The 13,010-nt window shown below is 37.9% G+C and overlaps 1 protein-coding gene across 8 annotated transcripts in view; it reads right to left on the minus strand.

The window, feature by feature from the left end:
* The window catches only part of LOC127649178 (kinesin-like protein KIF1A), a 51,972-nt gene that overhangs the window by 29,744 nt on the left and 9,218 nt on the right, over window positions 1–13,010 (minus strand). For all 8 annotated transcript variants that reach the window (XM_052134157.1, XM_052134156.1, XM_052134159.1 and 5 more), the window contains exons 2-12: window positions 11,828–12,014; window positions 9,639–9,712; window positions 9,344–9,523; window positions 9,178–9,243; window positions 8,877–9,055; window positions 8,541–8,652; window positions 7,620–7,697; window positions 7,440–7,505; window positions 7,221–7,238; window positions 7,049–7,127; window positions 6,821–6,899 (exon numbers count right to left, since the gene is read on the minus strand). In XM_052134157.1, coding sequence (XP_051990117.1) covers window positions 6,821–6,899; window positions 7,049–7,127; window positions 7,221–7,238; window positions 7,440–7,505; window positions 7,620–7,697; window positions 8,541–8,652; window positions 8,877–9,055; window positions 9,178–9,243; window positions 9,344–9,523; window positions 9,639–9,712; window positions 11,828–11,933 — 1,037 coding nt within the window. In that variant the 5' untranslated portion in view covers window positions 11,934–12,014. The remainder of the gene's footprint in view (window positions 1–6,820; window positions 6,900–7,048; window positions 7,128–7,220; window positions 7,239–7,439; window positions 7,506–7,619; window positions 7,698–8,540; window positions 8,653–8,876; window positions 9,056–9,177; window positions 9,244–9,343; window positions 9,524–9,638; window positions 9,713–11,827; window positions 12,015–13,010) is intronic.

A 13,010-nucleotide genomic window follows, 5' to 3' on the forward strand; every position in this document is an offset into this window, starting at 1 on the left:
CACTTCAACGTCCACTGTAGCCGGTGAAGGGAGAACATATAGATTCAATGCGAATTGGCTCAAAATGTTCCCATGGCTAGAGTTCGAAAACAACACACATTAGTTCTGACTGTCTGCTCAGACTAAAAGCCTCACCTGTTGTTCCTGTCAATCACACACGCAGTGTCAACCAATGAACCAAAGATGCGTGAGGGAGGGCGGAGCCAACATATGTCGTTCAGATTGTATTTGAATTGTTACATTTATATGCACTTTGTAATGTACATTGAAAAGTTATACTTTAAATGCACATGTGAAATAACATCCTTCTTTTTTACATTTATTTCAATTTGTGGGATGCTGCAAATTTTTAATTTTTTATTGATATGGTGCATTATGAGTACCACCGCTACCTACATGCATACTACGCAGTTTGCGTAGGGCTGTAGTGTAGTGATATCGCGAGAACGGGGTTGAGAAGAGGAAGGTGATCGCGAGATTAAAGAGAGCGATCATGTAGTTGAGAGAGTTGTTAATAAAGTGAATACAACAGCAATGAAGACTGGTTATTGAGATCAACAACACAACATAAATGGCGACGAGGATGAACAAATAAAGAGAACGATTAGGATTACAGTTCAACTGTCGTTGGAAGCGACATCTGGATCTGAAAGACTGACTGTCTGAACTGGCATGATGGAAGGCGACGAAGCTGTAGCACGAGCACCGCCGCATGTCGCACAGGCTCAGTTATCGCCGGCCATTCCATTGAACCTCGGAGTTTCGGATTTGTATGCAGAATACAAAACATGGAAAGACTCATATAGTTTCTTTGAGTTGGCCAGTGGAGCTATCAATGCTGCTGATGTGGTAAGATGCGCTACTTTTTTGCATTGTATTAGTGCTCCAGTACAGAGGATTTTTGCCAATCTCCCGGGTCCTAAAGATTCATACACAGATACTGTAGCTGCACTGGATGCTTACTTTACTCCACGGAAAAATGTTGTGCTAGAAAGACACAAATTCAGACTAAGATCTCAACCACAGGACGAAACGATCGACGCATTTGTGAACGCGTTAAGGGAACTGGCCAAATCTTGTGAGTTCGGAGCTTTAGAACGTGATATGATACGAGATCAACTCGTAGATAAATGTGCACATAGACGATTAAGAGATAAACTGTTGCAGGAAGAAGGGCTTACGTTGGAAAGAGCATTAACTGTTGCTAGAATTTTTGAATCAGCCCAAGCAGAGTCTAAAGTGCTTTCAGAAAACAACACCAAAGAAAAAGACAATCACGTTAATTTCACGAAAGGTATACGAGCTCCTAACGCAAAAGTGAAACCGCAAAATGCCAGCAGAGGGCGATTTGAAAAGGACAACAGTGACGCCAAGTGTTATAGATGTGGACTTACAACACATAAAGCAGATGACTGTGGGGCAAAATCAGCAACCTGCCTGTATTGCAGAAAAACCGGTCATTATGCACGTGTTTGCAGAAAGAAAAAAAACTCACAGGAGCATAAAAATGAAAGATACAAGGCCAAAGACAGGTCAGACCGCAAAGACAAACCAGTGAGAGCTGTAAATGACAATTCTGATTCTGATGAATTTGTATATTCAATTGATCCAGAAGGCAAAGAGACCATAAGAGTTAATGGACAGAGGCTGAAGATGGTCGTTGATACAGGAAGTGGAAGAAATTGGAGAAGAACTGTATCACAGATTGTTTGCACAAAAAGTTGAACTAAAACAAACCAAGAAAAAATTCTACGCTTATGCACAGACGCACCCTCTCCACTGTGTGGGATTTTTTGAAGCACATTTCCAATGGAAGGATAATGTCACGAAGGATGACATTTTTGTAATAAAAGGAAATGTAGAGCCACTGTTAGGAAGGCGGTCATGCTTTGACTTAAAGATCCTGAATAGCACAGACCAGGTCAGTGCAATTGAAAATTCGCCAGAGAGATTTTTTAAACTTGAGGCTGAATATCAGAGTTTGTTTAAAGGACTGGGACAAATCAAAGATTACAGCCATAAAATATCTGTAAAAGAAAAGGTCACACCTGTAGCTCAAGCTTTAAGGAGAGTACCTTACCTGATGGTAGAGGCTGTAAATCAAGAGCTGGACAAAATGCTGGAAGATGGAATCATAGAGGAAGTGCACAAAGGATCTGAATGGGTGTCAAACATTCTTATCATTCCAAAAAAAGACACTAAAGAAGTGAGACTTTGTGTAGATCTGAGAGAAGTGAATAAAGCGGTGGTAAGAGAAAGACACCCTGTACCAACAATAGACAGCATACTGCAAGCAATGCAGGGAGCAAAGGTGTTCGCCAAACTGGATGCCCATAAAGGCTTCTGGCAACTTGATCTGGCACTTGAATCCAGACAAATGACCACATTCATTACACACAGGGGATGCTACCGTTTTAGGAAGGTTCCATTCGGATTGGCTAGTGCTCCGGAAGCATACCAGAAAGCCATGGACTCTATGTTATGTGGGATGCCAGGTGTGGTGTGCTACATGGATGACGTGGTCGTGTTTGCTGAAAATGAGAATGAGCTGGAGCAAAGACTGAGAAATGTTTTTCAAAAATTCCAAGAAAAGGGACTGACCTTGAATAAAGAAAAATGTTTCTTTGGACTTAAACAGATTGAGATTTTGGGTCATGTTGTCACAACGGAGGGAATAAAACCAGATCCACGAAAGGTTGAAGCAGTTTGTAACGCTCCCAGACCTGAAAATGTTGCACAGTTACGTTCATTCCTAGGCACTTGTGGATTTTTGATGAAGTTTGTTCCCAATTACGCAAATCTGTCTGAACCTCTTCGAAAACTGACCAGACAAGGACAAAAGTGGCAGTGGTCATCTGAAGCAGAAAATGCTTTTAAGCGACTGAAAAAGAATTAACTAGTGAGCCAGGCCTAGCATACTTCAACATAAACGCTCCAACAGTTGTGATCAGTGATGCAAGTCCAGTCGGACTTGGAGCAGTTTTGCTTCAGACACAAGAAAATGGAGCTAAGAAACCTGTAGCATATGCGAGCCGCTCTCTAACACCCACAGAAAGACGTTACTCTCAGATAGAGCGGGAAGCCCTAGGGTGCGTTTGGGCGGTGGAACACTTCAGAGCGTATTTGTGGGGAGGCAGATTTACTCTTCAAACAGATCATCGACCTCTCATTTATATGCTCAATCCAGAGAAGTCAAAGCTTCTGCCTCCTAGAATACAAAGACTTGGACTTAGACTGTATCCATATGACTACAAGATTGAACACATTGCAGGTAAAGACAATGTTGCAGACTCACTTTCTAGACTTCCTTTGCCGGAAACAGAGGACAACAGTTACGTGGACAAGTATATGGACAGAGTGTTGTCTGTAAATATGATGGATGTACCAGCCTTGACTCTTGAGGAACTTAAAAGAGCCACAATGAACGATACTACCTTGACACAACTGATTTCCATTGTGGAGACAGGACAATGGCCAACTACAATTCCTGACAGCCTACATTCATACAAACGCTGCTCAGACGAGTTGTCAACCCATGATGGTCTTTTGCTGCGGGGACACAGGATAGTTCTTCCTTCCGCACTGGTCCAGCAAGCTTTGAAAATTGCACACAAGACACATCAAGGTGTAATTCGCACAAAGCAATTCTTGAGAAGCAAATTCTATTGGCCTAATATCGACATGGAAGTCGAAAGAATGATCAAAAACTGTAATGCATGTGTTCTCAATCAACCCTTGCATGAAGATAAACCACTGCATCCATTAGAAATGCCACCTAGACCGTGGACTAAGATAGGTGTTGATTTGGTGGGTCCTATTCAGAATGTCTATATACTTACTGTTATTGACTATTACACGTCATACCCTGAAGCAGTAGTCATTTATGATATAACTTCCAAGACTGTTACAAAGGAAATGATGAAAATATTCGCCAGATTTGGGTATCCCTTGGAAGTAGTGACTGACAACGGGAAGGAGTTTGTAGGAAACGTCTTCGAGGCATTTCTGAGAACTAGTGGAGTTAAGCACATCAAAGCCTCACCTTATTGTCCCAAAAGTAACGGTAAAATAGAAAGATTTCATCGTTACTTGAAGAAAGCCTTCAAAGCATCTAAAAGTGGGGGAAGGAATTGGAGTGAAGATCTTTCAAAGATTCTTCTTGCCTATCGATCTACACCACATAGAGCATCGGGTGAGACACCAGCTTATCTGATGTTTGGACGAGATGTACGTACAAAGTTGCCTAGTATCATCACAGACAAAAGAGAAACAAAAGACATTGAAAGTCATCATAAAAGGTACAATGAGAAAATGAAACAGTACGCAGACATGACAAGACGAGCTAAGGAACACAACTTTAAGTTGGGAGACATTGTATATGTGGCGAGTATGGAAGATGGCAAGCTGGCCTCTAAGTACAGAGATACTCGTTTTGTGCTGCTGAAGAACACATCGGACAATTCCTTTGAAATGGTCAATGTCGAGGATGGTTCTAGGATTGTGAGAAATGTGAAGCACATTCGTCATGTTCCCATTCAGTTGGAGATAAGCATACCAGAACCAGCAGAAAAACAAAGTGACCAAGGAACTCAAGAGACAGCGAACAAGTCAGATTTCCCAATAGAGCCACAGAGTTCTTCTGTTACAGTACCAGACTCCTGTAGCAAGCCCTTGACTACTCGGAGTGGTAGAGTGGTTAAGAAACCTGCTCGTTTCAAGGACATGATTATGTAAATGTTTGAATATTTGTTGACAGACAGTCAGTTCAAAACAATATAGCAGTATTCAGAATAACGGTAACAAAGCTGTTGAAATTAAGGGTAATGTGTTATTTTGTAGTATTTAAGTTCTCTAATACTAACAAAGGGAGGGATGTAGTGTAGTGATATCGCGAGAACGGGGTTGAGAAGAGGAAGGTGATCGCGAGATTAAAGAGAGCGATCATGTAGTTGAGAGAGTTGTTAATAAAGTGAATACAACAGCAATGAAGACTGGTTATTGAGATCAACAACACAACAAGGGCATTAACTCCCTAGGGGCGCACCATCTTACCCTAGGATAATAATAATAATAATAATAATAATAATAATACATTTTATTTATAATGCACTTTACATTTCAACTAAATCTCAAAGTGCACCAGAAAGTCCACCGGCTGCGTTATACGTTATTCAAGGACCCGAAAGCAGTTGCGGAACACAGACGATCGCTTTACACTCATATCACGTGTAGGGCATCAATTTGTCCAGCGGTGGCCCTGTGTATTATGCTGTTCAGATTGTATTCGTTTTTAATGGTTAGATTTATATGCACTTTGTTTATATACAATAAGTTATTCTTTAAATGCAAATGTTTAATAGCATTATTTTTCATAACAAATCAAAGCATTTTTAAATAAATTGTGGTTAAGGTAGAGTATAATTACATTTAATAATTTAATTCGAATTGTTTTAACACCAATTACGAAAAGAGCCGGAATGCCCATCGCTAATCTGAAAAGAGATAGTGTAGCGAAACATCTCACGGCGGCATATCCAGTGCTCTGGATGAGACAGGAGAAACCATCAGGCTCGGTATCAGCAGCCTTGAGGAGGCAAGTGCTGCAGTCTGAGGAGGAGAAGAGGAAGCAGCTGAAAATAAAGATAAACATCGCATACTTCATTGTGAAAGAACAAACTTTCGTCAAATTTGGGCCGCTTATCAGACTCCACCACAAAAACGGAGTTTACATGAATCCCACATACGACAATGTGTGGAGATGATCGGTCAAATTGCTGACATAATGAGAGATCGCTGGCTGACCTCTAAGAATGCCAGACGGTCAACATAAAAAAGCAGCTGGACAACTGATATCCTTTGATTTTAGTAGGCATGGGTTCAATATGTGATTTGGGAGGTATGTGCTGTTCCACAGATGTGTGTCCCTTAGTACACGCACACACTCATACACACAGTATAAATATGTATGTAATAAATTGTTTGTTAATAAACTCTGTATTTAATTTTCACTGTGCTCCTAAATTTCTTTGTGTGCTCCTAAATTTTTTCATTTAGGAGCGCATGTACTCCTTGGGAAAAAAGTTAGCGTAGAGCCCTGCACAAGGGGGACCTACACAATATTAGGCAGGTGATTTTAATGTTGAGGCTGATACAAATATAGGTTGCACTTAATTTTACAGTGTCTTTGTTACAGTGTAATTACACAAGTATGTACTGAGTAATACTAATTAACAACAAGAACTTACTATAATTTTAGGGTTAGGAATAGTGTTAGTTGCTTGTAACTATGCAAAATTGACTGTTTTTACTATAGTCAATAAATGTAATATGTATAACAAGGACACTGTAAAATAAAGTGTTACCAAATATATACTTCATTGTGAAAGAACAAACTTTCGTCAAATTTGGGCCGCTTATCAGACTCCACCACAAACAAGTAGTTGTGCTATATATGGAGCATAGGGAGACCGACTCGACTGTGGGAGCGGTCACTGTAGAGCTTGTTTGCTGTGACTGGTTGCTGGATCCTTCTATTCAGGATTCACAGGGAGTGTAGTTCTTAGTCTGAAATTCCTCTATTAGAACAAAAAAAATTGTATTAAGTTGAAATAACATGGACTGATAGCTTCAATAGGCACATATAACATCAAATAACAACCTCAAAGTTTAAGGTAGTTCTGTCTTTAAAGGTTTATAAAAAAAAAGTTATTGTTAAAAATGCTCCAATGGAAAAAAATTACAGGGATTTTTACTTCCGGAACCCAAATATTGAGCTCTACTGGTCAAACATGATGTCTTTGTGATATTATCTGGTCCTTACCTGAGAGTGCTGAGTGTCTCATCATAGTTTATATCAGCAGGACTTAGAGCTGCTACCATAGCAGTACGAGAGTTTCCTCCTGATTAATGAAAAAAGGTCATCTTCAGGAAATTGTTTATAGACCATAACACAGCGTAAATTACTCTACATCCATTATGCTTGAATTACAGAATGGAGTGCCAAAAATATAACCAGAACAGTCTATGAAAGATGCACAAAGGTCCATACCGAGGTTTTCCCTCAGTAGCCAGGTCAGAACGGAGTCTCTATAAGGAATAAAGTTTTCCACTTTCTTCTTCTTCTTGTTCTGCAAGGAGAACACAAGCAGTGTTAGTTCTCATTCTATAGGTGTGGTGCAACATTATGGCAATTAGCAAAGAAAGATTCAAATGATCCTCACCTTGTTTGGTGCAGAGTCCTACAACACAACAAAAGGAAACCATGTTTAAGTTTAAAATGTTTTTAACTTTCTTTTTTTATCAAAAGATTTTCAATAAATTTTCGAATCAATTGCTGTTAGTTAAGGTAATTATATTGAATGTGTATATATATATATATATATATATATATATATATATATATATATATATATATATATATACATATATGGAGTTCTTACTGTCTCAGCCAAAGCAGAGATAACCTTGCCCAGTGTTGTTAAGGATTTGTTGATATTGGCTCCTTCCTACAGTGACAGGGGGTGCAAATTTGATGATGTCATTAGGTATTCATGAGAGCTGAGGGACAATCTGAAATGACAAATTGTCATTGAACTCTGTTAAAACCAAAAGTGACCCACCTTCAATCTAGTGCCTTTAGCTCCAGTAGAATCAGCCCTCTCACTCCCTGCCAAGTCAACTAGGCTGATTTTGCTGACCTGGTTTCAAATAGAAATGGTCTGTCTTATAACAGTAATGTACTCTAATGCTCATACAAACAAATTCAGTCTGTCAAACTGCCAGAATCCATCAGAGATGCTCTTACTGCATACAATTCACTCACCTACTTTTGCGTTCTAGTCTACACTTAAAAAAATTATTTTTGCTGCTTGTTCAATTTACTTAATTAAAACTAAAGCAACACAATTCTAAAAGATTTGTACTTGATTTTACTGCATTCTATCTATTTAAATGTGTAAAATGGATGTTTACTGTACTTAATCCATTTGAGTTGGGACAACAAGAAAAATTTCAGTTATGTTATGTTATGTTATGTTATGTTATGTTATGTTTGTTTACGTTATGTTGGAGTTTTGGGATTACCATTATGGTGAAGAGTGGAGCTTGAGCTAACGATGAGGAAAGATAGTTGTAGCACATGAAAAAGATTGCTCTCTTCGATGAGCAAATGCTATTTTAACCATATTAACTAAACTACACTTTGTTGTGTTTCCAACTAGCATGTATTTAGCATGCTAACATTTATTTTCACCAGTTAGTACAAAAAGAAATAAAAGAGATTTTTTTGAACACGTCAAACGTTTTTTTTTTGGGGGGGTTCTTTCTACTCAAAGTGTTTGTGTTGAGGTTACATAATAATTTTAAGTTAAGAGCACTAGTTTCAAACATGTGAAACCACTTTCCAAAATGTAATCAAGTTCAGCTAAAGAGCAATTGTTTTTGTCTGATTCTCAAAAGGAAGTAAAAGTTCTTCACACACACTAAACGTTGAACTGTACATAGAGGCCTGATCAGTTTGGTTGATGGAAAGGATGATGTACCTTTTCAGATGTGTTGTCTGTCTCACTATCTTGTCGTTTCTGGGTGAAGATGATGTTGAAAACGGCATGGGAACGGCTGCTGCTCTCATTCATATTAGTGGCTGCCACAGTCCTGAGGAAAGACAGTATGGTAACCAAAACAGAGCATTTTCACCATGAGATACAAAGTCGGTTGCTCTTTGCAAGCTGAAATTCTTTTGAATTAAGCAATCACACACTCTCAAAATACATTTTTGAAAATAAACTCTGAAATGAACCAGAACCTCCTCATGTTATTTACTTTTTCATTAAGTTTTTTTTTTTTTTTTTTTTACTTTTTTGAAGAGAAGAGAGTACCTGGCTTTGTTGCCAGAGTCCATCAGGTCCTGGATGTCATTGTAGGAAGTTACGGCTAGTTTTGACAGGTCCTCCACATATGGCCCCATCAAAGGATGCTCTCGCACACGCAGGTTCCCTTTGTTCTTTGGGTTCAGCAGATCCCGTACACGCTCACAGTAAATTTCCATATAACTCACCTGAAATAAAAAACAGATGAAGTCTTCTCTTGCTATACTGACTATAGTGTTGTTTAAATTCATTCACTCTAAGATTTGTGAACGGAAGGAAGTGAACTAATCATGAACATTGATGCTCATACCTCAACTGAGTATGACATGCAATTCTCATTATTGTAACTGATCTTGGTAAACAGGTCTTCACATAGCTGTCAGAGAGAGAGATAGAGCATTAGTAATAAGCCTCCACAACATTTCAGATATAAAATAAGCAGCAATAGCATTATAGACAGTATCATAGTGCACTACCAATGGAATGATGCCCTCTTGGTCTTTCTCTTGCTTGCCCATCATGGTGTATGACTTTCCTGCCCCTGTCTGGCCATAGGCAAAGATACAGACGTTGTATCCCTCGAAAGCATGCAAAAGCATTTCCTCCCCAATGTCTTTATATACCTGCCTTTGGCATGCATAGTTAGCATCTTCTGGCTGTTGAAGACAGAGAGAGAATATCTGTAATTACCAGGATTCATAACAGAATTAAAATAACAATATTGAGTTGTATTAGAGGAAGATTTACTAGGTGATATACCATGAAACTCACTGTTGTATGTGACCAATAGGAATAGTCAAAGTTGAAGCTCTTGTTTTCCTTTGGCTGTTTAGGGTTTAATATTGCTAGAAAGCAAAGAGAACATGCATATAAGTATCATTCTGGAATATACAAAACAGAGGAAATCTCCCCCCAAAAATTATAAAATACAGAATGAACAAATGTGTGAGCAATACATGCCAATACATGCAAGGAGAAAAGGGTTTTTGTGTGAAATTTCTTCTCCGCTGTGTTCTTGTCCTTATATAAGTGCACTCACTTATGTAAACATTCCAACATGAGCACCAGATTCCAATGGGTGCCGGGGAAGAGTAGACTTAATTTTGGGTCTGTTTTTTACACAAAACTATCATATAGTTGAAGAACACTTATAGAGCATAAGCAGGGTTGAAGAGCAACTGAATACATGAAACAGGATTAAGTATTTAAAATACAAAATATAAGTAACTGAATTCCACTACATTTACAATTTAAATAGTTCGTAATCAGAATACAGTTACATTCAAAAAGTATTTTGATTACTGAAGAGATTACTTTGCATGTTATTGTCATTTGTCTAATTTAATATGTAGTCTTTTCAGTTAGAAAACATTTATCCATATAAATGATGCGATCTGAGGTGCGCTTGGACAGCAGTGAAACACTTTCTTATGATGTGTTACATTAAGTTGTGAGTGAAAAGGTGGATATGACGTCATTGTGTAGCTTTCCCTTGGGAGCTTAATAGAGGAGCTGAATTATGTTTCTACAGCTTAACAAAAAAACTGTTAGAAAGGCTTTGACAGATGAAACATAAATCCAATACATTCACGATTACATGCCTTGTAATTTATTTTTATTTATTATATTTTTGTATTTATTTAATTTTTTTTTGCGGTTAGGGTATTTTTACAACAAATGCTAACCAATGTAGCTTTTAACATCAAAAGCTACAAATAATATATTTTCTGCCTCATTGTAGAAACAGAATTCACATACTATCAGAAAAGGATGTGATTGTGCACACTCTGAGGGGTTTTATATTTGGAGCAGCAAAAATAGTTAATCTTGTGTAAATTGTCATGTGAACATTTAGCTTTATGCTAAGCTAAAATGCTATTTCTTGCCTGTACATGCATCTGTTACCAGATACATGAAATATATATTAGAGCAAATGTTCCAATGATGATAAGAAAGTCATATGGGGTGAAAGTGTGAGAAAATTCAGTTTTATACAATTAATAAATTTAACTCTTAAGTATACAATTAAAATGTTTTACATATTTTTGTAACACAGAAAGTAGGCAAATACAGAAAATAACATAGCAATGTAGGTCTAGTGACTAAAAAGTTCATTCAGATTATTATTTTAAAAATAAATGTTAAAATGTTTTTCGTTATGCATCAGAAAGTTTGATGAAATTTTTTTTTAGCAGTTTTTTATTTATTTAAAAAAAAAATTTAAACATTTATTTCTCCAAAAAAAATTGAGAACCACTGACAATCCATAAAAATAAATAAAAAAATGTAATCAGATGCTTATAGCATGTCTGATGAGTCTATGGAAGCGTAAATCCTGCCATCCCTTGGGTTCTGGGAATGAGGTCATGCACCACTGCATCTTCTCACAGAACAAAGCTGTGCAGTGTCTCTGACCTCACACTCTGCATCAGCTGACACTGTTTCCCCACTCACAAGAGAACAACAGGGCAGTTTACAGTTCTGTGGTTTTACTCTAGAAATGGGGACTGGAAATGCTATAGAATTTTCATTCTAGAGAGAATTTAATAGGACAAAACATTGTGTAGTATGTGTAGTATTGTGCGTATGTCTGCTAAAATGTCAATTTGTAAACTTTTAGGAGTGCACTAGTATATACATGGCTTCAAAGCTAAAAGTCATAGAATAAACGCAAAAAAACTACTATTTTGATTTCAAAATCTTTAAAGATAAAAACAAAAGTATGACCTCTTTGACATTTTCAAACCTAGAGATGCACTAATATTCTCTCTCATGGGGGTGCTGATGAGAGACTGTGGGAATAAATATTTAATTACAATCATAAATTATTACCAGAGCACACTAGTTGCACACTGACAAACATCTCTCACTCAAATTTTCACAGGCTAAGGTAAATTAGTTCAAATGATCAGTGACAACATCCAAGAAGAGATATTTAAAAAAAAAAAAAAAGCACTCACTGGTTGTGTTGCCTGACATCTGGATGATACACTTGCTCTCTTTTCCAATCTCTCGTGAATTGAAGGGACGGACCCTCACGGCTACTTTCACAGAGGCTCCTGCCATGGTGTCTGAGTGCTTGGGCTCTGCTACTGCACAGGATCTGATAGGACGAAGCCCGGCCAGGAATCAGAGGCCACCTTCCACCTGTAGAGGGAAACACTTGCATGTTATGTTTTGGAATTTTCCTCATATGTATTTTGTACCACAAGAACAATGAAATGATCCATGGGGAGGGCAGAACAGAATTGGAAGTACAGTACAGATACAATAAGGCAATGAGCAAACACCAAAAACACCATGATCCTACAACCAACTCTTCTTTTGATATATTTAACTTGAAATGTGTTAAGGCTTACACTTTAGATTAAGCAGCTCAGCAAATCAGTTCAAGAGATAATTAAGAAAAATACCTATAAATCTGTTCATACGACTGAACTGGCTAAGACATGGCGTTGATAATCTAATTTAGTTATTGGGGCTCTCTGAGGTCCAGACCATGACTCATCAGAACTTTAGTACATTTAGTAGATTACTGTATACTGGATCTGGCTATGTGAACTCATAACCTCTTTGTGTGACGTGTGTCAAACTAGTTTTATATGGATTCAAATGCATTTAAAGAATCAAACAGCCTGTTCAAATTAGAATCCAATAGGCTACAGGCAAACTTCAGATACACAAGGTAATACAGACAAGGCAAGACAAATCCAAAACCGTAATCTTAAGAAATTACTAAAACAAAACTAGGCAGACAATCAATGTCCATGACCATCCCTGGTGAAAAGATTAGCTTAAATCAAGATGAATTTCCATGCTTGTCCAGTTTTAGCTGATTTGGCGCTGATCTCACAGATGGACCTGCATAGCCATTATGTTCACCAGCAAAACATGCTGGTCGTCCAGCAAGGTTTTTCTGATTATGCTGGATGACCATGGAAATTTCACTGGTAAAGCTAGTTAAGAAGCTTGGCTTGCACATCACCATCACATGCTGGTGACGAGCAATCAAAAAAGCAACCAACATATACTTTTCAACCAGGATGACCATGACTATGAGAATAAATATCAAAATTGTACTAGAAACTGGCAAGACTGCAAAGAGACAATGGAATATTGTCTCAACAATAGAGTGTTTCACTT

Source organism: Xyrauchen texanus, chromosome 9 (assembly GCF_025860055.1).
Source record: "Xyrauchen texanus isolate HMW12.3.18 chromosome 9, RBS_HiC_50CHRs, whole genome shotgun sequence".
Taxonomy (NCBI): Eukaryota; Metazoa; Chordata; class Actinopteri; order Cypriniformes; family Catostomidae; genus Xyrauchen; species Xyrauchen texanus.